Source organism: Apodemus sylvaticus, chromosome 20, assembly GCF_947179515.1.
Source record: "Apodemus sylvaticus chromosome 20, mApoSyl1.1, whole genome shotgun sequence".
Lineage (NCBI taxonomy): Eukaryota > Metazoa > Chordata > Mammalia > Rodentia > Muridae > Apodemus > Apodemus sylvaticus.
This window is the reverse complement of record NC_067491.1, coordinates 9,709,192-9,735,149: the sequence shown is the minus strand read 5'-3', so window position 1 is coordinate 9,735,149 and position 25,958 is coordinate 9,709,192. Positions and strand designations below refer to the sequence as shown.

General features: G+C 38.6%; 1 protein-coding gene across 1 annotated transcript in view; it reads left to right on the top strand.

The window, feature by feature from the left end:
• Positions 1-25,958, top strand: part of Tafa2 (TAFA chemokine like family member 2) — a 408,308-nt gene that overhangs the window by 228,379 nt on the left and 153,971 nt on the right. Inside the window, exon 2 of the mRNA XM_052165801.1 lies at positions 11,409-11,515. Within this exon, the coding sequence (XP_052021761.1) occupies positions 11,409-11,515 (107 nt within the window). The remainder of the gene's footprint in view (positions 1-11,408; positions 11,516-25,958) is intronic.

Below are 25,958 nucleotides of genomic sequence, written 5' to 3'. Positions count from 1 at the left end.
GGTGAATCCTCTGGGTATATGCCCAGGAGTGGTATAGCAGGATCTTTCGGAAGTGACATGCCCAGTTTTCTGAGGGACTGCCAGACTGATTTCCAGAGTGGTTGTACTAATTTGCAACCCCACCAGCAGTGGAGGAGTGTTCCTGTTTCTCCACATCCTCACCAACATCTGCTGTCTCCTGATTTTTAATCTTAGCCATTCTGACTGGTGTAAGGTGAAATCTCAGGGTTGTTTTGATTTGCATTTCCCTGATGACTAGTGAAGTTGAGCATTTTTTAAGATGTTTCTCTGTCATCTGAAGTTCTTCAGGTGAGAATTCTTTGTTTAACTCTGTACCCCATTTTTTAATAGGGTTATTTGGTTTTCTGGGGTCTAACTTCTTGAGTTATTTGTATATATTGGATATTAGCCCTCTATCTGATGTAGGGTTGGTGAAGATTTTTTCCCAATTTGTTGGTTGCTGATTTGTCCTTTTGATGGTGTCCTTTGCTTTACAGAAACTTTGTAATTTTATGAGGTCCCATTTGTCAATTCTTGATCTTAGAGCATAAGCTATTGGTGTTCTGTTCAGGAACTTTCCCCCTGTACCGATGTCCTCAAGGGTCTTCCCCAGTTTCTTTTCTATTAGCTTCAGAGTGTCTGGCTTTATATGGAGGTCCTTGATCCATTTGGAGTTGAGCTTAGTATGAGGAGACAAGGATGGATCAATTTGCATTCTTCTGCATGCTGACCTCCAGTTGAACCAGCACCATTGAAAAGGCTATCTTTTTTCCATTGGATGTTTTCAGCCCCTTTGTCCAGGATCAAGTGGCCATAGGTGTATGGGTTCATTTCTGGATCTTCAATCCTGTTTCATTGATCCGCCTGCCTGTCACTGTACCAATACCAAGCAGTTTTTAACACTATTGCTCGGTAATATTGCTTGAGGTCAGGGATACTGATTCCCCCAGAATTTTTTGTTGTTGAGAATAGTTTTAGCTATCCTGGGTTTTTTGTTATTCCAGATGAATTTGAGAATTGCTCTTTCTAACTCTATGAAGAACTGAGTTGGGATTTTGATGGGTATTGCGTTGAATCTGTATATTGCTTTTGGCAAAATGGCCATTTTAACTATATTAATCCTGCCGATCCATGAGCATGGGAGGTTTTTCCAATTTTTGAGGCCTTCCTCTATTTCCTTCTTCAGAGTCTTGAAGTTCTTGTCATATAGATCTTTCACATGTTTGGTAAGAGTCACCCCAAGGTACTTTATACTGTTTGTGGCTATTGTGAAGGGGGTCATTTCCCTAATTTCTTTCTCAGCCTGCTTATCCTTTGAGTATAGGAAGGCTACTGAATTGCTTGAGTTGATTTTATAACCTGCCACTTTGCTGAAGTTGTTTATCAGCTGTAGGAGTTCTCTAGTGGAGTTTTTTGGGTCACTTAGGTAGACTATCATATCATCTGCAAATAATGATAGTTTGACTTCTTCCTTTTCAATTTGTATCCCTTCGACCTCATTATGTTGTCTAATTGCCCAAGCTAGTACCTCAAGTACAATATTAAAAAGATAAGGAGAAAGTGGGCAACCCTGTCTAGTCCCTGATTTTAGTGAGATTACTTCAAGTTTCTCTCCATTTAGTTTGATGCTGGCTACCGGTTTGCTGTATATTGCTTTTACTATGTTTAGGTATGGGCCTTGAATTCCTGTTCTTTCCAAGACTTTATGCATGAAAGGATGCTGAATTTTGTCAAATGCTTTTTCAGCATCCAATGAAATGACCATATGGTTTTTTTCTTTGAGTTCGTTTATGTAGTGGATTACATTGATGGATTTCCATATATTAAACCAATCCTGCATCCCTGGGATAAAGCCTACTTGATCATGGTGGATGATCGTTTTGATATGTTCTTGGATTCAGTTGGCAAGAATTTTATTGAGTATTTTTGCTTCGATGTTCATAAGGGAAATTGGTCTGAAGTTCTCTTTCTTTGTTGGATCTTTGTGTGGTTTTGGTATCAGCATAATTGTGGCTTCATAGAAGGAATTGGGTAGTGTTCCTTCTGTTTCTATTTTGTGGAATAGTTTGAAGAGTATTGCTGTAAGGTCTTCTTTGAAGGTCTAATAGAATTCTGTACTGAAGCCATCTGGTCCTGGGCTTTTGTTGCCTGGAAGGCTTTTTATGACCCCTTCTATTTCTTTAGGGCTTATGGGACTGTTTAGATGATCTATTTGGTCCTGATTTGATTTTGGTATTTGGTATCTGTCTAGGAAATTGTCCATTTCCTCCAGATTCTCCAGTTGTGTTGAGTATAGGCTTCTGTAGTAGGATCTGATGATTTTTTGGATTTCCTCAGTTTCTGTTGTTATATCCCCCTTTTCATTTCTAATTTTGTTAATTTGGATACTTTCTCTGTGCCCTTTGGTCAGTCTGGCTAAGGGTCTATCTATCTTGTTGATTTTCTCAAAAAAAAAACCAGCTTCTGGATTCATTGATTCTTTGTATGGTTCTCTTTGTTTCCACTTGACTGATTTTAGCCCTGAGTGTGATGATTTCCTGTCTTCTACTCCTCCTGGGTGAGTTGGCTTCTTTTTGTTCCATGGCTTTCAGGTGTGTCCTTAAGCTGCTAATGTATGCACTCTCCATTTTCTTTTTGGAGGCACTCAGGGCTATGAGTTTTCCTCTTAGCACTGCTTTCATTGTGTTCCAATGATTTGGGTATGTTGTGCCTTCATTTTCATTAAATTCTAAAAAGTCTCTGATTTCTTTCTTTATTTCTTATTTGGCCAAGGTGTCATTGAGTAGATTATTCTTCAGCCTCCATGTGTATGTGGGCTTTCTGTTGTTTTTGTTGCCATTGAAGACCACTCTTACTCCATAGTGATCCGATAGGAGGCATGGAATTAGTTCGATCTTTTTATATTTGTTGAGGACTGTCTTGTGACCAATTATATGGTTGATTTTGGAGAAGGTACCATGAGGTGCTGAGAAAAAGGTATATTCTTTTGTTTTAGGGTGGAATGCTCTATAAACATCAGTCAAGTCCAATTGGTCCAAAGCTTCAATTAGTTTTATTGTGTCCCTGTTTAGTTTCTGTTTTCCTGATCGGTCCATTGAGGAGAGTGGAGTGTTGAAGTCCCCCACAATAATTGTGTTGGGTGAAATGTGTGCTTTGAGCTTTAGTAAAGTTTCTTTTACGAATGAGGGTGCCCTTGCATTTGGCGCATAGATGTTCAGAATTGAAAGTTCTTCTTGGTGGATTTTTCCTTTGACCAGCAAGAAGTGCCCTTCTGTATCTCTTTTGATGACTTTAGGTTGAAAATCAATTTTATCTGATATTAGAATGGCTACTCCGGCTCGTTTCCTGAGACTATAGGCTTGTAAAATTGTCTTCCAGCCTTTTACTCTAAGGTGCTTTTTGTCTTTGACAATGAGGTGTGTTTCCTGTATGCAGCAAAATGTAGGGTCCTGTTTCCTTATCCTGTCTGTTAGTCTATGTCTTTTTATTGGGGAGTTGAGTCCGTTGACGTTAAGAGATATTAAGGAATAGTGATCATTACTTCCTGTCATTTTCAATGTTATTTTTATATTTGAGTGGTTATCTTCTTTTGGGTTTGATGAAAGAAGGTAGCTATCTTACTTTTTCCAGGGTGTCCTTTCCCTCCTTGGATTGGAGTTTTCCTCCTATTATTTTTTGTAGAGCTGGGTTTGTAGAAAGATATTGTGTAAATTTGATTTTGTCATGGAATATCTTGGTTTCTCCATCTATTGTGATTGAGAGTTTTGCTGAGTATAGTAGTCTTGGCTGACATTTGTGTTCTCTTAGAGTCTGCATGAGATCTGCCCAGGATCTTCTAGCTTTCATGGTCTCTGGTGAGAAGTCTGGTGTGATTCTGATAGGTCTTCCTTTATACGTTACTTGGCCTTTCTCTCTTACTGCCTTTAATATTCTTTCTTTGTTTAGTACATTTGGGGTTTTGATTATTATGTGACGAGAGCTATTTCTGCTCAGATCCAGTCTGTTTGGAGTTCTGTAGGCTTCTTGAATATTCATGGGCATCTCTCTCTTTAAGTTGGGAAAATTTTCTTCCATAATTTTGTTGAAGATATTTGCTGTCCCTTTAAGTTGTAAATCTTCACTCTCATCTATACCTATAATCCTTAGGTTTGGTCTTCTCATTGTGTCCTGGATTTCCTGGATGTTCTGGGATACAAGCTTTTTGCATTTTGCATTTTCTTTGACTGTTGAGTCAATGGTTTCTATGGTATCTTCAACATCTGAGATTCTTTCTTCCATCTCTTGTATTCTGTTGTTGATATTTGCATCTATGGCCCCTGATTTCTTCTCAAGGTTTTCTATCTCCAAAGTTGTCTCCCTTTGTGATTTCTTAGTTGTTTCTACTTCTGATTTTAGATCCTGGATGGTTTTGCTTAGCTCCTTCACTTGCTTGTTTGTGTTTTCCTATAATTCTTTAAGAGACTTTTGTGTTTCCTCTTTCATGACTTCTCCTGTTTGACTCACTTTCTCCTGCATTTCTTTAAGTTTTTTTTTTTGTGTGTGTGTTTCTTCTTTATTGGCTTCTATCTCTTGAGCCTTATTCTCCTGAATTTCTTTAAGTGATTTTTGTGTTTCCATTAATCGGGTTTCTAGCTTATTCATGTTCCCCTGTATTTCTTTAAGAGATTTATTTTATGTCCTTTTTGTGTTCTTCTAGCAGCATCATGAACAGTGATTTTTAAGTTCAAATCTTGTTTTTCTGGTGTTTTTGCATAATCAGGGCTTGCTGATGTTGGAGAGCTTGGTTCAGATGCTGCTATATTGCCTAGGTTTCTGTTAGTAGCGTTCCTGCGTTTGCCCTTTGCCATCTTATTTCTGGCGTTAGTTGGTCTTGTCTCTGGCTAGTATTTGTGCCTCCTGTGAGGCTATATGGCTATTTCTGCAACACTGGATGGCTGGCTTTCCCCTGTTACAGATTGCTAATGTGCTGCCCTCCTCTTGGGTGTCCCTGCAGCCCTAGTGTGCCTTGCCCCAGGTTGTCTGTGTGAACCAGGGGGTGCCCGTTTGCTCCTTCAGTGAGTGCTGATGGTCTATGCTGCTGCGGGACCTTTTCTGAGTGCTGGTCACTCTGCTGGGCAGCCTATCTCCCAACCAGGTTGGTGCATACAAGGCTAGCCTAGCTGCTGAGGCCCTGAGTCTAGGCAAAACCTGGCAGGCTAAGGCCCAAGCAAAGTTCCCCTTGGGCTATGAGTGTTAATTGATTCTGTCAGGTGGCCAGGATGGTGGCATGCATGAGCTACCTGAAAGTGCCTGGAGAGTCTGCTGGGCTAACAACCTCCTGGCTGGGTTGGCACACAGATGGCCCACAGAGCAGCCCAGGGCCCGGGGTCAGTCCAAGGCCTGTCTGTCTTAGACCCCCTGCTATGTTAGCCTTGGGCTATGACTCTTAGCTGACTTTGCCTGCTAGCACTCTCTGGCGTCCTGTAGTCAAAATGGTGGAGTGTGTGCCGGTGGGCAATCAACCTCCTGGCCTGGTTCGCACAGCGGTGCCCCTTTCCCCCACCCCACCCCCGCCCCCCGAGCAGTCCAGGGCTTGGGTGCAGGCCAATGCCCATTGGGTTTAGACCCTCGAGATGTTGGCCTTGGGTTATCTTTGTGTACCTCAGTCTGTCTGATCTCTCTGGTGCCCGAGATCCAAGATGGCGGAGAGACTCTTGTAATTGACTGGCGGGAGGCAGAGTTCTGATGTGGCTTCTTGGTTCCACTGCTGATGGCCCTTCTGCTGAACCAGCTGCCACCGCCGCTGCCGCCTCTGCCGCTGCTGCCACCACCCAAGCATGTTTCTTGAAAGACAAATCTGCTCTGCTCTATTTGTCTCTCTCCATCTCCTGCTTCCTCTTTGAGCTTTACCTTCTGTTATCCACCAACATAAATGCAATTTTTGTGCCCCCTCCTAGTTGGTATATGTAGTAGAAGCTTAATCATTAAGTTAAAATATATAACAAAATGTCTTCACTACAGAAGACTTATCTCTTCTATTCTGATTAAAACCAACATATGCCATCCACTCACTAAAATCATCTTGAAGTCTCTGATCTACATGCTGTTCTATTTGCTTGAGCAGTATCATGTAGGTACAATTACTTGCCTACAATGAAATTATATTTTAATGGGAAAAGAAGAAAGTGTGCAAGTAAACAAATGTGTAGAGAAACAAGTGGAATTACTTCAGATTATATTGGTACAAAAGATACTGTAGGGTTTGGAAGAAAAAGCCTGCAGGTGATTGCCTGGACTTTGGAGGTTGGGCTTGCTAGGAAGTACATTCCATGGAGGTAATCATGAGATACAGGATACCAAAGATTGAAACAGACACTACAGGGAAAAGCAAAGCTTTAGAACAAAATAAAGCATCCGTATGGGCAAGAGCCAAGTGGTATAAGATCAGAAATGGTACCTGAGCTTAGAGAGTTTGAGTTCATAGGCTTTTCCTTTCCAGTAACAAACTGATTTTACTCTCCCTCTTTTCAGCAGGCAAATTCCAGATTCTAAAGCAAAGGATGATGTGATGGTCTAACATGACTGATATTTTCTAAACACCATTCGGGTCTCTAGAAAGTGGGGCACACTGCCATGGTCGGTTTGCTTGTCAGAGTCTGTGACATTGCTTGAACAATGGGTCAGTGTAGAAAAATGTCATAATTAGACTTTGAAAATATTTTGTCGTGTGTGATGTCTATTTCCACAGAAACATCTACAGCCAAAAGGAAGTTGACCCCAGACCCCAGATCCTACGTCTATGTTGTCCTTCATTTTTGTATTATCTTTTGTGGACCAATTAAGTGTACTTCCTGTTTTCATGAAGGATTTATTTTTCTCGTGGCAGAGCAGATTTTAAATTCTTGCTTGATTACAAGTCATGTATTTTTTTCATATGGGAGGGAGTGCAAGGACTACCAAAAAATATCCAGAAGTTTAACTCTCACAGTGACTTATCTGAAACATGTAGCACAGAAGGGAAGGCTATGAGAAAGTCAAGAAGATTTGTCAGTGCTCCAGTTTAGACAAGTTTTTACTTCCACATCTTTCATTGCCAAGGTTACCATTTCTCATTTATCCCACATCCCCCATATTCCCTGATAACTGCTGCTTCCCCAGGATTGCAGCGATTTCAAGGTTTCATCTTCTATGTGCACTTAGCTTGCAGTTTCTCTTCACTTTTTTTTGTGTGTGTTTGGAAATTCACTGAAATTTTGTTGTTTCTACAGGTTAATGTGACAATTCTAATTTGTTGTAGAGAACTTTAAGTTGAGAACTGGTGGGTAGAAAATACCAAGTAAGGGCTGTGGATTCCTCCTCTGCCCTCACACAGGGTACAAAGAAATGCACCTCTCATATTTTCCCCCTTTTGCTATTGTCCCTTTGTCAAACATTATTAATCACTCTGTGACACCATTTTGCTCAAATTTGATTACTATTTAAAAACAGAAGGAAGCTAGAAAGATGAGTTCTCATTGCTTTTCTCCTTGCGGTTTGCCTTTTCCTGTCTTTGTCTCTCTTCTCCTCAGCCTTCTTATTTGTCACCCCCAACTACAGGCAGAGATGATTGACTTGCATTGACTTCTGCCCTGTGGTAACAGCTGCCCATCATATTTGGCTAAAAGGTTTTTACAGTATCAACAAATATGAACTTTCCAGTTATTATATCAGAAATTGAACTTCATTCTATGAGATGCCATGTCTAACCATAGAATTCTTACATTAGAGTGGGCTGAGATAAACAAATGGATTGTCATGCAGTATAGTGAATGGCCAGTGTTGCAAATGGTTATTCAACATGGCCTTGAATAAATTCTCAAGGAGAAATTCTAACCAGCAGGATGGCCAGTTCATACAAGCTAGTCATCTAGGAGGTTGTGGAGAGTTTCTGGGAATGAATGGTAGGTTTCTGCTAATTTGAAGTGAGATTTTGGTGGCTAGTGAGAAAACTTTGTGGAGTTATGCTATTGCTGTGTGTAGATAGAGAGGTGAAGAGAAAGAACTTAAGATCAGAAACAAAAAATACTGATAGGGACTATGGCTTTTTCTTTTCCTCCTGAAACTAAAATATCAGACAAAGCTTATAAGCAAGGGTCCTCATCACAGCTACTTGCTTTGTGTATAGGTATTGCTTTATGGCAGGAAAACTGGGAAGGTGAGATACATGCTCGTGTGTATGTGTGTGTGTGTGTGTGTGTGTGTGTGTGTGTGTGTGTAAGGGTAATATGACTAGAATATTGTATCCAGTGAGACATTTTGGTAGTTTGACTTGTACTATGACAGTAACGTAGGTTAAGCATGTAATGTTTGAGATATTAAGGGGCTGCGGTTGATTGACTGGACAGATATATTGCTAGTCTGAGAGAGAGAAAATAGGATTGTTCCAGACTTCCAAATGTTGGCCTGCATTCTCCTTTCTCACATTGCCCTGACAGCTCAGTGACCTTGTGAGTGTCTCTCTTTCCTTGTCTGGTTACCAGCTATCCCTTCTGCTGTTTCATTTGATGGGCACACAGCAGTGTAGGGAAGGGTGGGCTGCTGAACCTGTAGCAGAGGCCATTTGTATTGCAAAGCTATTGCCAAGAGTTAGGCTAAGCACCTCTTCTGTTGGATGAATTTGGCTCTTTATCTTGTTCCGTGATAGGTAGAGCCATGAAGCTGTGGGATGGGGTGCAGAAGGGGAGGCAGAGTAATCAAACGAAACAACAAAACAAAACTAAGAGGAAGATTTTAATTAAAACCAAGAGAGCTGAGTGAAACAAAAGTAATACAATTAAAGATTAAAATTGAAAATTTTTGTTTACTGAGAGAGTATTAGGCCTGATCATTATTACAGACCAGGATTTTGCTGAACTATTTTTCAAGGATACTAGTAGCCTATGCTACTGTGCTACTCTGTAAAATGATAGTTCTGAAAAGTGCCTCAGTGGAGACTTGTTTACTCATATGCCTCTTAAAAGCTATATTCAATAATAAATCCCTTAAATTGTTGAATCCATAATTTTACAAATATTTTTATCCAGTTTGTCTTTCACCACTGCTGTGCTAGCATTGTATGGAGCCAGTTCTTTGGGGGAAAGGCTAGCCTACTTGACAGCAAGTACTTGTTAATATTTACTGAACATTTAATGCCTGTTATGGAGTTTCAAATATTGGATGGATTCTTTCATGTAGTCTTCTAACAATTATTATAATTATGATCAATATTATTAAAAGCCCTTACCTGACTGCCAATGAAACTATAGCTATTAAGTAATTTATTCAAACCCATATAGCCAATAAACAAGAAACTTGATTTTAGACCCAGTGACTACATTTAAATATTCAAACATCTCTCCCTTTGTACATGTGACATGGTGGGCCATACAATTTATATAAACATACCATTTTACAGTAGAAGAAACTTAAGCAGGTTACCCCAAAAGTTATAAGAGGATAAACTAAAGCTACAGATTCAAAATAACCAAAGTTAGTAAATATTATTTGTCTTGTTGCTGTGACATAAGTGTATCAAAAGCAAAGTGTTGGAAGAAGAGTTTATTTTGACTCATAGTTCAGGAGTACAGTCCACAATGGCAGCGGCGTCAGGCAGCAGGAGCTGGAAGCTTCTTACTACACCTTTAATAAGATTCTTTGGTCAGGAAACGGGGTGATCAATTCTATTGTTAAGATGACGTATTTAACATCCAGGATTCCAGCTGATGAAATGTTGTCACCCAAAGTCAAGATAAATCTTGGCACCTCAATTAATCTAATCCAGATAAACCTCCACAATCAAATCAGAAGCTTGTGTCCTAGGTAATTCTGCCAAGATGACAGTATTAACTATTATAGCCATAGTCAGGAACCCAGAGAACATGGATTCAAACCCTGATAATTGGGAGTCAATGGTTTTAATCCTTCAATCCTCCTTTTCTAGCATATAATGTATATAATCTTCCAAGCTAAGAAATATTAATACATCCATATTTTTTCTGAATTGCTTTGTGTAAAAGAATGTTCTGAATGTTATATCCAAATATGTTTGGTACCCCTAGACATGGATTGAAAGTTAAGTTGAAGGTTGTTTTGGCGTAAAGCTATGAGGAAAGAATAGTTTGGTGACCTCAAGGGGAAGAAGAATCAGGCATCACCAGGCAGGAACCAAGAGAGCTCTTGGAAAGTAGATGAGAATCTGTAGGCCTAGCAAAGTTGACTTCAATGTAGAATCTGAATTTGAAAGGAACAGATGTGTGTTTTGTCCTTGAAAGTACATCTACATGGAATCTACTTTCCTTGGTTTTGCTTTTGCCTTACCATCGCAGTAGCTTAAATAAGGATTTTAGAATTATGTCATTCTGGGTTTGAATTTTTACTCTATCATTAAATGTGACCTTAAGAAAATTTCCAAATTATGTCAGCTACAAAATGAGGGTAGACTTTTTTTTCCTGAAGAATAAGAAGATAATGTATAAGGTGCTTGAGAAAGTAGATGCTAAATTTTTGGTGTAAGTGTATAAAGGAGTAGTTATCTTTTCTTTTCTTAATAGTATGGGTTCAGTTTGAAAATGTTAACTTTTAAAAATTTCTTATTTTTCATCTTTTTTCCTACTTTGCCTGAAGTACAATAATTTGAATTCAACAACATCCATTCTCCCACTGTACAGATAAGGTGGCAGAAAGAAAGCTATGTCACAGAATGACTTTCCAAGTATAACCTCAAATAATAAGTTTGAAATGGCTTTATTCTGAGCAGGATTCATCAAAGCAATTAGTATACATTTATTTATTCATTATTTTTTGTGTGTGTGTGCATGTATATGGGCATGCACATGCCAGAGAAAAATGTGTGAAAGTTTGGCATTGAAGAAAGACTCTTGAGATGTGGGAAAATAAACAATGCCATTCAAATGTCTGTGTCTTAAGCTTTCTTAATAAATTATATTTGTGTTTCCATGAAGAAGGGACTGACAATATTTCTGAGTTGTTTTAAGTTGATAAAAACTGACAAAAGCAAGATGTTTCTTGAATCTTGAGTCATGTCAACACGTACCATTTGGAAAACTATTCCTTGTTTATAGTATACGTAGTTGGACATGGCACCTAATACCCGCAGTGCTTACTCATTTTTGGGAATCTGAGATAGAAAGTTTATGAATTCAAAACCAGCCCAGGCTACGCAGTAAGATCCTGTTTCAAACAACAACAACAATAGCAATAACAACCACACAATCACCACCAACAACTACAGTAAACATAGCAACATAATTTATATAAATAGTATCTTCAGTGTGAGAAATTCAATGTTCTGGGATTACATATGTCAAAGTATCATGGAAGGGAATGGTAGTTCAGTTAGAGAAGTGCAGTGATTCTGTGTTCTTAGGACTTGTATCGGTTTTTCATTGCAGGATGAATAAGAGATACTTACAGAAAGCAACACGAGGAAAGCTTCTGATAATTATTTTTATAGTGACCTTGTGGGGGAAAGCTGTCTCCAGTGCCAACCATCACAAAGGTAAGTCCCCCTGCTTTTTGTGCTGTCTGCGGGACACAGCTTCTTTAAACAGATTGTCACATTCTGTCTTCACTGGTCTGTTCAATTTTATTAGGTATGGGTTCCCCTTAGCAATTTTCTTTAAGTAAAAATTCAGAGAGCTGTCTTCATGATGACTTTGAGAGCAGAAACATGATGTTTCTGGAATTACTGCCAATTCTGCAAATATTGTCCAATGGACACAAAATTCTGACTCTGTCTTCCCTCCATTTTAAAGACAGTGATGCTAGAATGTTGAGTTGGTGTGTAATAAGGATGGATTTCAGACTTTGCTTATCTTCATAAAGAAAACAGTTTTTCATATGCATGCCTTAACCATGTGTGTACAGTGTATATAAAGTTTTCTTTTAGACGTTTTTGGTAGACCATGTCTTTTCTGGCAGAATGCCTCTCTGCCTGCCATTTGGACACCATTTCTACCATGATCCTCAGTAAGTACTGTTCTACAACAAAAAGGGGTGAGAGTATTTGTCCACATGTGTGTTCTGTCGGCTCAGAATTACCCCCTTTCTTCTTTCTAGCCATTAGACCCAGCATAATGAACGGCTGCCTTTTCCAAATGAGTTGAAATGGGGCTATTTCTGCATTATGTCTACCACAATCAAGTATTCATAACCTGAGAAGTCAATTTAGATTTTTTTTCTGTGAAATATGGTTTTGCTATTCAATTCTCTGTCCACCATAAAGGCTAGCAATTTCCTTGCTCTGCTTTGGGGTGAAGGAGGAATTAAGAGGGCTTTGAATTCTCCAGCACTTAAATTATTTAGACCTGTACATTTAATTAGCATCACGTGGCCCATTAACACAGAGATAACAAAGAAGGATTGTGAGAATTGAAGTCTGCATAACAGACTCGCCCCTTGCATTTAAACCCAATAAATGATAATTTTTAAAATGGAGAATTTCGTAGAAGAGTTTTTGCTGTTTTTTTCAATCCTCATTTTTACCTATAGAGGTGTGTGTTGTAAATGAACAATTCTCTCCTTGTCTTTAATGTAGTCTATGGATCTGTCAATCAAACTTTTTATCCTCTTTAATAAATATTATCTTAGTTTCTTGCCCTGTCACTGTGGTAAAATACTCTGACAAGAGCATTTTAAACACAGTTCCAGGCTAAGGTTGATCGTCACAGGGATCTCAGTTTCAGGAGGAGAGAGCTGGTCACATTTCATCTATAGACAGAGAGAGAGAGAGAGAGAGAGAGAGAGAGAGAGAGAGAGAGAGAGAGAGAGAGAGAGAGAAGCACAACTCTTGCAATCTAGCATCTCCTGTTCCTGAAACGGTCCTCCTGACAATTATGACGGGTCTTCCCAATTCAAATAACGGAAGATAATCTCTCGTAACCGTATCCCAGATGATTAGTTTGTTGAGTTAACAGTTGACACTAACCATCACAATGCTAACTGCACAAAATTGAAAACATTTTTGTGGCAATGTAGCACCTCAGCTTCAAGGCAATGGTGAACCTGGTGTCTAACATCAAAAGTGTATTAAGTGCTTGTTTCCAAGAGGTGTAAACTGTCTGAGAAAGGCCATGCCTGGAGCTCAACAAATCCTCCTCCATCGATATTTTCCCGGATAGTTATTTCGTGAGAGAAGCAGAGAGGAATGCCAGGGACAGTGGGTGTCAGAACAGCACCAGCAGTGTTCCTGATTGACATGCTTTCGTCACCAAAGCCAGGGGACAGTGTCTAGAAGAGATACATTCATAATGAATTTCCACAGTATGAATTGCATGCCACCGTTAGAACTACATTTAAGAATTCTTTTTTAAACTGGATATTTGCTTTATTTACATTTCAAATGTTATCCTCTTTCCTGGTTTCCCCTCTAAAAGCACCCTATCACATCCCCCACCCCCACTGCTTACCAACCCACACACTCCCTGTCCTGGCATTCCCCTGCACTAGGGCATTGAGTCTTCACAGGACCAAGGGTATCTCCTCCCAGTGATGTCTAATAAGGTAATCCTCTGCTACCTATGTGGTTGGTGCCATGGGTCCTTCCATGTGTACTCTTTGGTTGTTGGTTTTGTCCCTGGGAGCTCTGGGGGTAATGGTTGGTTCATATTGTTGTTCCTCCTATGGGGCTACAAACCCCTTCAGCTCCTTGGGTCCTTTCTCTAGTTCCTCCATTGGGGACCTTGTGCTCAGTCCTTTGGTTGGCTGTGAGCCTCCACTTCTGTATTTGCCAGGCACTGGCAGGGCCTCTCAGGTGACAGCTAAATCAGGCTATTGTCAGCAAGCATTTGTTGGCATCCACAATAGTGTCTGGGTTTGGTGACTGTATATGGGATGGATCCCCAAGTGGGATAGTCTTTAGATGGCCTTTCCTTCAGTCTCTGCTCCACACTTTGTATCTCCTCCCATGGGTATTTTGTTTCCCATTCTAAGAAGGACTGGAGAATCCACACTTTGGTCTTTCTTCTTGAGCTTCATGTGGTCTGTGAGTTGTATCTTGGGTATTCTGAGCTTCTGGGCTAATATCCACTTATCAGTGAGTGCATGTGTGTTCTTTTGTGATTGGGTTACCTCACTCAGGATAATATTTTCTAGTTCCATCCATTTGCTTAATCATTTCATGAATTCATTGTTTTTAATAGTTGAGTAGTACTCCATTGTGTAAATATACCACATTTTCTGTATCCATTCCTCTGTTGAGGGACATCTGGGTTCTTTCCTGTTTCTGGCTGTTATAGATAAGGCTGCTATGAACAAAATGGAGCATGTGTCCTTTTTACCAACCCTACACCTGATAGAGGACTAATATCCATTATATACAAAGAACTCAAGACGTTAGACTCCAGAGAACCAAATGACCCTATTAAAATGTGGTACAGAACTAAACAATGAATTCTCAACTGAGGAATACCGAATGGATGAGAAGCACCTAAAGAAATGTTCAACATCCTTAGTCATCAGGAAAATGCAAATCAAATCAACCCTGAGATTCCACCTCCCACCAGTCAGAATGGCTAAGATCAACATATCAGATGACAGCAGATGCTGTTGAGAATGTAGGGAAAGAGGAACACTCCTCCATTGTTGGTGGGATTGCAAGCTGATACAACTACTCTGAAAATCAGTCTGGAGGTTCCTCAGAAAATTGGACATAGTACTACCTGAGCATCCAGCTATACCATTCCTGGGCATATACCCAGAAGATGCTCCAACATGTAATAAGTACACATGCTCCACTATGTTTGTAGCAGCTGTATTTATAATGTCCAGAAGCTGGAATGAACCCAGATGTTCCTGAACAGAGGAATAGATAAAGAAATCTTAAGTCATGCTATGTACTCTGTTAACTTCAAAACTATGTCTCCTTACTACTTGCTAACAATATATTTTACATTTTTCCTTATTTATAAAAATAAAAAATATTTAAACATTTGTATTTCTTTAAGTTATGTGTATGTGTGTGTACTTGTGAGTACAAGTGTACTTATTTAATCCAGAGGAAAGCCTTTGTTCTAATTCTGCACTAGAATTAGAGTTACAAATGGTTGCGAGCTGCCTAAGGTAGGTGCTGGGAACTAAACTTAGATTCTTTGGAAGAGCAGTGAGCACTTTAAACTGCTGAGTCATCTCTCTAGTTTCAGTATAAATCACTGCATCATATAAGAAAACAAATGGTTGCATTGCATAAGAAATATAAACCACCAAGTACACTGTACAGAAGAGAGCCTGGGTTGTTTTCTGTCTCATGTCTACCTTGTCATTAATTTGCATAAAGACTTAATGAGGGATTTATCTCTTCCTCTATTGTGCTATCTTTCTCTCCCTTCCTTTTCTTGTCCTGGGTTATTTCATATACAAAACTATAAGGGCAATATAAATATCAATGCTATAGCACATATTCATGTGCTTAGCAGTGAGTTGGAAGTATATAATTTTTAATGCTCTTGAACCTGCTGTGTCTGCATACTGACTTCATTCCTGCCTTCCTTAGTGTACTTTGTTCTAAACATTCCATTTAGAAAACTTTTGTATTCAATAACGATAACCTCTTCATAGAAGCATGGTTGCACATTTCTAAAGGCTTAGCTTGGGTAGTTCTTGAATTTGTGTAGATGGTAAGTATTTAACTGCAATTTTGTTATTTTTCCCAACAGCACTCAGAAGGTGTAAGGTATAACACATTGATTTTCCCCAGTTGATCTATGTTGCACGAAGTTACTACAAACATACTCATTCTCTTGTACATGGATGCTTGACATTCTACTTTCTTCCTGTTCTGAACAATGGTTCTAGGAGTGGTACTATACATCCCTTTCAGTGCGCGTGTACAAGTTTCTCCGGAGGAAACATTCCTGGGAGAAAAATGGTGGCTCACATAACAACTGGGTTCAACTTGGCCGTAGAATGCTGAATGGTTTTCCAATCCAATAGCGCTGATACTGTTGCTCTGGGCATTTGGTTTGCATCTTTCTCTTCCCCACTCTCTGGATCTTCATCCATCCAGAATATTTCTCACTTCTTTTAATAAACTTCTTGTTCAGAGTTTGGTCAATTTGTTAGTTTTCAAAGGCCCAATTAGCTTTTATTGTTCATTTCAAGCTGTAAAAGTAACTTTTATTTGACAGATATGATTGTCCTCTCTGAGACTTGCTGCTGAATAAACTTACCCTTTCTAGCTCTTTCTGAACTCTGGATGGCTGGCACATCAGCTGTTCTGGTTCAAACTCCTCTCCAAACTGCCTGATTCAATAGGCCTTCTCTCAGCTTCTCACTGAACTGATCTTCTTGGCCTCAAACTAACTCTGGCAATTTGTTCTAATCTTCTGGCTCCTCTTTATTTATTCTCTGGTTTCATCTGCCTCTGATGACTTGCACCGAGAATTCTCATGAGAATTGGGCATCTCCTGTCTCTGACTTGTTCTCTCAAATCTTTCTCTGATTTGTCTCTTTGCATCTCAATTAGACCTTCACTTTCAAACACAGCTCCTTTGTTCTACAGACTCATTTTACCTTAAAGGGGTATGCTAAGGGCAAGTCTGCCTTCCTGCCTGATTAGGCAAGTCAGACTGATTGAATTACTATTTTTCATAAGACAATAAGAAACATATCTCTGTTTAATAACACCTTGGTGAATACTAAAAAATATCAAAAATACATATTAGAAACCCAGAAGGACTAGGGGACATCCCAGATACCACCTCACCTGGTAATAGTTGGTGAGATGGGTACTACTGCATAATCACTTTTTAAGGTTAGAATCTAATTAGTAAATATTGCAAATGAGATTCATACATGGCAGTCTTTCTCCATATAATCATAATATATCCAGTGATGAAGTTCTTTACTACTAGTGTCTGTTTGACTGGCTTCTTGAGTTTTTGGATTAATATTGCTTATGAACACATAATAGCTGTTAACTTTCCTACCACTAGGATAGAATTACTGCCAGGTGTTGTGTGCATGAAGTCAAGTGTTATGTGCACGACAACATTCTCACCCTATATATTTCTGTGTAGCTCAGTTTTTATTACATCTCAACCTTTCAGTTCCTTTGCTTCTACACTTTTGAATATTGATTCAGATGTAAAAAAAAAAACATTATTCTTTGTGTCCTCTTGCCTCTCAGTTATGTGTTAGTCCACTGGTGTGCTTTAGTTTCATTTATTGTATGTGTCTAAAATTCTTTTTTGCCTGAGAGTTTTCTTGGACTCTCATGCCTTTATGTTCTCATTCTTACTTTCTATTTTCCATTTTATATAATTTTCTAAGTTTTTTTCTGAGATAAGGTATCCATTTAGTCCTCTTAACAAAGAGGGTTTGATTATATAAAAACTTCAATTATATTTACAGTTTGGGGAACTTTTTTTATTTAAAAGTTTTAGGTTTCTCTAGGATTTATCACTAATACTATATTTACATCATTTCCACTCTTCTTTTTCCCCTCTTCCAAATTTTCCCATGCCTTAAAACTTCCTCCTAAATCTGCAACCTCTTCTTTAATTATTGTTATTATTTTCTACAAACATACACACACACACACACACACATACTCAAACACATATTCACAGACTCAGACACTGATTCACACACTCATGCACATACACATACATACATAGACACACATAAATGCACATACATATATATACATACTAATACACACTCATGCACACATACCCATGTACATGCACCAGGAAACATAGACAGACATATATACACACATACTCTCATGCATACACACTTTTATATATGCTCACATACACATACTTGTACACACATTCACATAGTTACATAGATACATATACTGATACACTCATGCATGCACACTCACATACTCATGCACATGCATTCATGTAGACTCACACACACATACACAAGTACACACACACACCACACACAGAGACCATACACACTACTGAGTCCTTTAGTGTTGCTTCTTTGCATATGTGTTTGCAGATGCCCACTGAGGATGGATAACCTATCCAGGGTCTTGTTGGGAAGACTGATTCTAACTTTTGAGCAGCCATTGATTGTTCATAGTCTTTGATCTAATATTGATGCATCCTTGTGAAAGTTTCTTCATTTCTATCAGCACGACAGCCTGTGTTCTCATCTTGTATGTCCTGTTAAGTACATGGAATTTCAGGGGTGCAGCTTCCCTATCTTTTTTTTTATAAAAAGAGTACTTAAAAACTCATCTTTATTAAACATTAGTCAAATGTTATGAAAACGCAGTACCATAAACAAGACTAAGACACTAACCAAAAACAAGTTTAGACTTTAAATCATCTTATTATTATTTTTTATTAGGTATATTCTTTATTTACCCTTCAAATGTTGTCCCCTTTCCTGGTTCCCTCCTCCCCTGAAAATTCCATAAGCCATCTCACCTTTCCCAATCAACCCACCCCCGCTTCTATGTCCTGATATTCCTCTACACTATGGTATCAAGTCTTTCTACACTCAAGGGCCTTTCCCCCATTTGGTGTCCAAGATCAAACTCTGCTGCTGATGTGTCTGGGGCCATGGGTAACTCCAAGTGTACTCTTTGGTTGATGGTTTTGTCCCTGGGAGCTCTGGGAATACTTGCTGACTCATATTATTGTTTCTCCTATGGTGCTGCAAACCCCTTCAGCTCCTTTGGTCCTTTCTCTGTCTCATCCATTGGGGACCCTGTGGTCAGTTCAGTGGCTGGTTGAGAGTTTCCCCCTCTGTATTTGTCATGCACTAGCAGAGTCTCCCAGGTGACAGCTATATCCGGTTCCTGTCAGCAAGCACTTGTGGGCATCTACAATAGTGTCTGGGTTTTGTAATTATATATGGGATGGATTCCTAGGTGGGGCAGTATCTGGTCTTTCCTTCAGACTCTGCTCCACACTTTGTCCCTGTATTTCCTTCTGTGGATATTTTGTTCCTCCTTCTAAGAAGGACCAGAGTATCCATACTTTGTTGTTCCTCCTTCTTGGGCATCATTTGATATGTGAATTGTGTCCTGGGTATTCCAAGCTTCTAGGCTAATATCCATTTATCAGTGAGTGGATACCATGAGTGTTCTTTTGTGATTGGGTTACATAACTCAAGTTGATATTTTCCAGTTCCATCCATTTTTTAAATAGGGTTATGTGGTTCTCTGGAGTCTAACTTCTTGAGTTCTTTATATATATTGGATATTAGCCCTCTGTCGGATGTAGGGTTGGTAAAGATCTTTTCCCAATTTGTTGGTTGCCTTTTTGTGCCAGTTTATGAATGTGGCAATGAGTCCATAAACTCACCACCCCTAAGTAGTTGACTAAGATACACAGCTAATACCCTAGGCCAGTGCTAGGCATAAATTCCCTCCTAGTGAATGATCCTCGTGTTCAATTAGGCTGTTTACCCTTGAGATATAAGTGTTATCATTTAGCTATGGTTATATCTTACTATGCTGGCCATGTTTTGGTTCTTAGGGATTACAGACACATACATGTTATAAATTTCACCACCAGGACATTCCAGTTCCTCTCTTTTTTCTTAGCACTTATTCTTTTTCTCTCTTTTGATTGTTTATTCTGGTTTGGTTTGGGGGTTTCCACAGTGCTGGGCATGAACACAATGCTTCATGCATGTCTATGCAAGTGCTGTACCACTGATTATATATTCTTATTTGGGATGTTTACTTGATGTTTCACTGAGGATTCTCAGTCTTTCTTATCATGTGGTTCTCCTCCCCCCACCCCTGTTGATAAATCAAGCTGGTGAGATGAGTGACAAGAAGTACCCCCAGTGGATTGGTTTGCACCTTTCATCTGCTAGAGCCATTGCTGCCCGGGTCATCTACCGCAGTGATACTCAACTCCCCCCCCCTTTTTTTTTTTGCTGATTTATAGCTATAAAGAGCCTAGGTTGATCTAGTAGTAATCAATATTTCTTGTTTAGCAGAACTTCCTGTTTCTTCCAATAAAACCACCCCCTATGTAGGAATAAGTACTCTCCTAGACTCACTGGCTCTATTGTCATCTGGTGGAAATATTTTATACTGGATACTTGTAATGGAAAAGTTGTTTGTTTACTCAATATTTTTTGAGTACCTGCATCAAGACTGAGAATATAGTAGTACATAAAAGAGATAAAAAATTTTTGTCTTATGGAGCTTTTATCTCTGAAGTAGGAAAATAGATAAAAAGAAAAAGAAATAAAATGGTGTGTTTTATGGTATAAATGCTGTGGAGACAGTATAAAGGAAGAAAGAGGCATAGAAAGTGCTGAGGGGGGATTATATGTTTAAATAAGGCCTTTGGGCATTAGTTCACATTGTTAGCAGGGAGATATCAGGAGGAAAGAATTTTCCAGACAAAATAGCCATACCTATGAATGCTTCTAAGCATTCTTAGAGACAAGGAGAAATATTGAAGATGAAAATGTTCATGCAACAGACTGCAAGGAAGAGAACTGTGAATAGACGTTTCAGAATAGACAGATGTGCACTATGAAATAATAAACTCGATACATAGCGGAGGCAGTATACTAATGCAATAAATCCTGCTCTTAAGAGCAGCCAAGTGGAGAATCGTGCCACTCTCCCTGCTTCCTATGACACAGGGACACTCCAGTAATCCACAGCAGCTGTATCCCAGGAAACAGATATCTAACAATCAGAAATTGTTGTCATCTTCTTAACAAACTTTTGTGCTTTGGGAATTAACAGTATCTCACAGAGAGACAAATAAATTTACTGCTCACACTGTTTCAGAAAGACTCTGTCCTGAATTCTTACAATTATATTGAGCTGGGCATATCAAGGGAGATTAGCCAAGAACACTCTGACAGCTGGTCAGAAAATATAAGCAGTATTTCCCCCTTGGAAGCAATTACATTAGGTACAGCTTCAGATATTGGGGATCAGAGAGGAAACAGTTTAGTTGAGGTCTCCAAGCTCCCCAAAGAAAAATACAGCCATTAATCTTAGAAAGCTAATATACTTCTTGTCTTTTCTTTGTCTTCCCACCACATTCCAACTAAATCTAAAAACAAATCATCACTAAGTATTTGGGTTGGAAAAACATCTTTAAAAAAATTCTCCCTGAGATATCCAGAGCGAGAAGTATACAGAGGAGGAAAAGAAAATCCCCAGAAGTTAGTTTAATTAATAAGGTTAAATACATGCTATTCTCATTGTAACTCAATATAATTAATAATCCAGATTAGAACTCTTGATAAAGTTCTTTTTTTTTTTCCTAAGATGATTTTGTAAGTAATATAGCAACCACTAGAAAATCTAAGAGTAGGTCTTACAGTACCCTTTGGTCTAATTAATGCTTCTTTCAGCAACTCAAACAACCGTTCAGGAGACAGGATATACATTATGTGCCTGTTAAATGTCAGGCTTTAGGCCAAGTTCTACTAATACATAATTGAGCCAAATGAACAAAATCTGTGCCCTAGCAGAGCTTATAGTGTATCCAGGCAGAAAAACAGTGACATTGTATGTCACATAGTATATGTATGTGTGTATGCATGTATGTATGTATGTGTGTGTGTGTGTGTGCATGAATGTATTATGTATGTATGTCAATCACACATTCCCATAGGCAAATGTTTAATTACAAATGGTATTGAAATGCTCTAAAGATAAGATTTGGGAATGATTAGAACACGCAGACTATAAATGGATGAGGAGACTTGGGAGAGGATTTTTTTAAGAGTAGAAAACTTGATGTTGGACCTGAGTGGGAGGGGGACCCAGAATTCATGCAGTTCAGAAGCGTCTGTAGCACCACAGAAACCACATCAGAAGACTCCATGAACTGATGGTCTTAGCTAGCTCACACAGGTCACAGGAGAGGTAGTCAGTAGGGACGAGACTCTTAGGGAAGATGCTTTGAGGACACACTCAAAATGGCAGTTTTCTTTGGCTAAACACAGTTCCATCCAATCTGGTTAAGACACTTCCAGCTTGTCTTGAGCCAGTTTGTAGTCCAAGACAATCTGCATCTCATACAGTCTGAAGGATCTCAATGATGAAAACAATGCATTGAGAGAAAGAAACAAGCAATGTGTGGATTAACCATAGATTAGTGTCTTAGGGACACATTTAAGATATATTATTAAATTTTCAATCACTCTGCATCTTTGAGAAACTGTGGAAGTATACCAAAAAGGGAGGTCATAAAATACATAACCTTTTAGACAGCATTTATGAAAATAACATTTGGGCATATCTTCATTTGATTTAATTTCTCAACAGCCTTACGTGTATTTGAGAGTATACAAACTTTGTTTACATAATTAGTCACTTTTTTGGCTTTCTCGGTTGTCCTTTAAACACTATAGAATTACAGTCTTGCATAAATGTACCACATTTTCTCTTGTATCTTAAGAGGCTCTGCCAGAGCCCGATCAATACAGATGCAGAGGCTTGCAGCCAACCATCAGACTGAGCACGTGAACCCCAATGGAGGAGTTAGGGGGAAAAAGGAGCTGAAGGGGTTTTATCTGGCATCAATGGGAGGGGAGGCCCTTGGTCCTGTGAAGGCTTGATGCCCCAGTGTAGAGGAATGTTAGGGTGGTGAAGCAGGAGTGGGTAGGTGGGTGGAGGCACCCTCATAGAAGCAGGGGGAATGGGCTAGGGGGCCGCAGAGGGTGCCCCTCTCTCACCATCACATCCCTGGGCAGGCAGGCTTTCTCATTATAGCTCTTGGCTCCAGACACATAGGCAGTAGAGGATGGCCTTGTTAGAAACCAGAGGGAGGAGAGGCTCTTGGTCCTGGAAAGGTTCCATGTTGCATTGTAGAGGAGTACCAGGACAGGGAAACAGGAGAGGGTTGTTTGGGGAACAAGGGGACAGGAGAAAAGAGATGGCTTATGGGATTTTCCGGGGGGGGGGAGAACCAGGAAAGGGAACATTTGAAATGTAAATAAAGAATATATCTAATTTAAAAAAAAAAGAATCTAAGCACATGAAGAGAAATAGGTCCTTTCATTATTCTTTCAGATTCCAAGATAGAATAAAGGTACAATGGATAAATATGATGAAAAGACTTTATGGGTCGCAAGGTGTAGGCATGGGGTATACAGACCACAATGAGGCTATTGTTCTTTTGTTTAAAAAAAAGAAAGACAAGTGGAAGATCCTAGGAAAAAGACTCTCAAACTTTGGCACAGTCTCATCCAGGTCAACTAGAGGTGTTTAGCAAAGACCAGTGCATTTTTAAAGTCCCATCAGGGCCAGCCTGTAGTACATCTGTCAGTTAGGCATTGGCTGGGACCAGCCTAACAGAACTGGGGCATGGCAGTATTTCATGATAGATTAGGCACAACCAGTGGCTGCTATATAACTGTGTTTTTTTACACTGGGCTCTGAAAGACAGATATATGATTTTAGAGTTGCCATGTTTTCAAAGGCTGAGTCTTAACTGAAACCAGCTAGCAAAGAATTGTGGCAAATCTACTATCAAAGATCTCTAGCTCTTTACCATACAGAAATAATACACAGGAGTACATGTTTGAAAAGAAAATGACAAATCTCTGTCAGGGAAATATTTATAAATATGCCCTATAACTATTTCCTGCTCCCTGCCCATCATAAAGGCCTATAAAATTTCCCATCTTCTCTGAAAAATACAGGTTACTAATTAAAATACAATCATTAGACGCGGTCTACAGATAGTGATAAATTTACATAATTCTTGTTTTTGAGTACCAATGAATGGATAAAGTCCGTTTGAGAATTATTTCTATTTTCTATAATTTGGATTCTTCAGTTTCTTTGCTGGTTCAGATTGATTTCAGCACTGGAGATTGAGCACGGGGTCTTGCTACACTAGGCAGCTCTCTGCCCCTGAGTTATATACCCCAGTCTTATAATTTTACTGATTTGTTTGAAAACTTACAGCTTTTAATATTTGGCCATATTCCTTGCATAATTTTTAGTTCATATTCTTTCAAGTTTGATATAATTCCTTTTTATATGTACACATCTTAATTTAAAATTTTATCCTTTCCACTATTTTCTCCTCACCCCCTAGCCCCTCCCATGTCCCCTCCTTCCGTGTTTCCTCACCTAGCTCTCAAATTGATAACTTCCTTTTCTTTCATTATTGTTGTTGTTGTCATCATCGTCGTCATCCCCATCACCACCACCACCACCACCATCATCATCATTATGATTATGTGTGTGTTTGTGTACAAGCACAACCTGATGAGGTCACTCTTGTTGTTTGTGTTTATATAGTTTCATGCTGACTGCTTTGTATTGGGCAACCTTACTAGAAGCTCATCTCTGGTTAATTCTCTCTCAGCAATCAGTAGTTGCCTGCATTTCTTTGTGGGTAGGGCCCAGTGAGATTTCCCCCTTCTCCATTAGCATGTCCATTGATGACATCATTGTTCAACTCTTATTTATGTGGTCATATCTAGGAGAGACTTTTTGGTGTTGTTCAAAGTAACGTTTATTTGACAGACTATAAAATATTGTGATCTGTGGAGAGAAAAGAATAAAGGATTTTTAAGCATCTGTAATCCTGCTATACATATCCATTTATAACAGCCTTTCTTACTGATGCCATGATCTCTTGTTTCCTTGAAAGTATTTAACAACCTTGAATTAGACTCGGAAATATTTTACATTTTACTAAATAATAATAATGTTGGGGGAGCACTGACACACAATTTCTTTGAACTTGTTTAATTACAATTGCAGTGAGGGAAGGACTAGAGCAACTGATTTGAATTGTGATGTGTCATTGTGTTTTAACAATGATACTAATAATTACAAATCAACTTCGTGTTTATTTGAGGGTATTTGAAAAGAATCAGGGAGGCATTGGTGAGATTAAAAATTATGCCTACTCATGAATTCATTAATTAGCATTTATGCATGTTTCAACAAATGCCTCTTGATCTAAGTTAGAAGGTCACAAACAGTAACCTTTCCATCAGCAGGGAAATCAGATTCCTTTATTTATAAATACTTGTCAACATTGAGATCTATTACTCTATGAAATCTTTGCCAATTTCATGTCCTTTTAGATTGCAATTATTATTAAAGATGATACTTTACTAATTTATATGCAATTATGTTTTATTAATTTTCCTTTTCATGTCTTTATCAGTTGATTTTATAATGTAATATTATCTTCTGTGGTTTTATGAGAATGCTTCATAAGTGATTAATACTTTATCTTTCAAGTTTTCCATACTTAGACTATTAGCATATGGTAGGGGAGCCCAGCTTCAAAGGTTCCCAGACTCCATTACAGGCTTGGTCTTTTATAGGTATGAATGATTCCCAACCATTTTTTGTACAAAGACAGGATTGGGTATTAAACATATTTTTAATATAGTTTATTATTTTTAATTTGCCAATATCTATTTAGATTTCATCTTTTAATTAGTGACTGAATGTTAAGGTTTGGTTTTCTAAGAAAGCTTTGATTTTATTATTACATTTTAAACTAGTACTTTCATCTTTTTCTTCTGTCTTTGTTCCTAGGAATATTTGCTAAGTGTTTGGGTCACCAATGATTTTGTTATTGTTGTTGCTGTAGTTGTTGTTCTCCGTGTCTAGTGACCACTTTCTTGTTTTTAACTTCATTTGTGGAAGTGTTTCTTCATGTTTTAATTTTCATATGTAAAGTTAATTCTCTCATTATTATTTAGGTATTTGTTATAGCTTGACTCCAACCTATATTCTTTGTGAGTTCTCTTTGGATAGTTCTATAGCCTCTAACAGAGCACATGATCCAGATATTAAAAACAAACAAACAAAACCAACATTTAATTCAAGACCCTTTTTCTTCTAGTTATAATAACTAACTAAATGACTTAACTTTGGTGCATGTACTACAGGAAGTTACAGGTGTATGTATCGGATAATGATACTCTTCTATATCATAACTTTGGAATACTTATTTGTTTCCTCCCTCTCGCTCCTTCTGCTCCATTTTTTTCTAGAAGTTTTTAAGACTTTG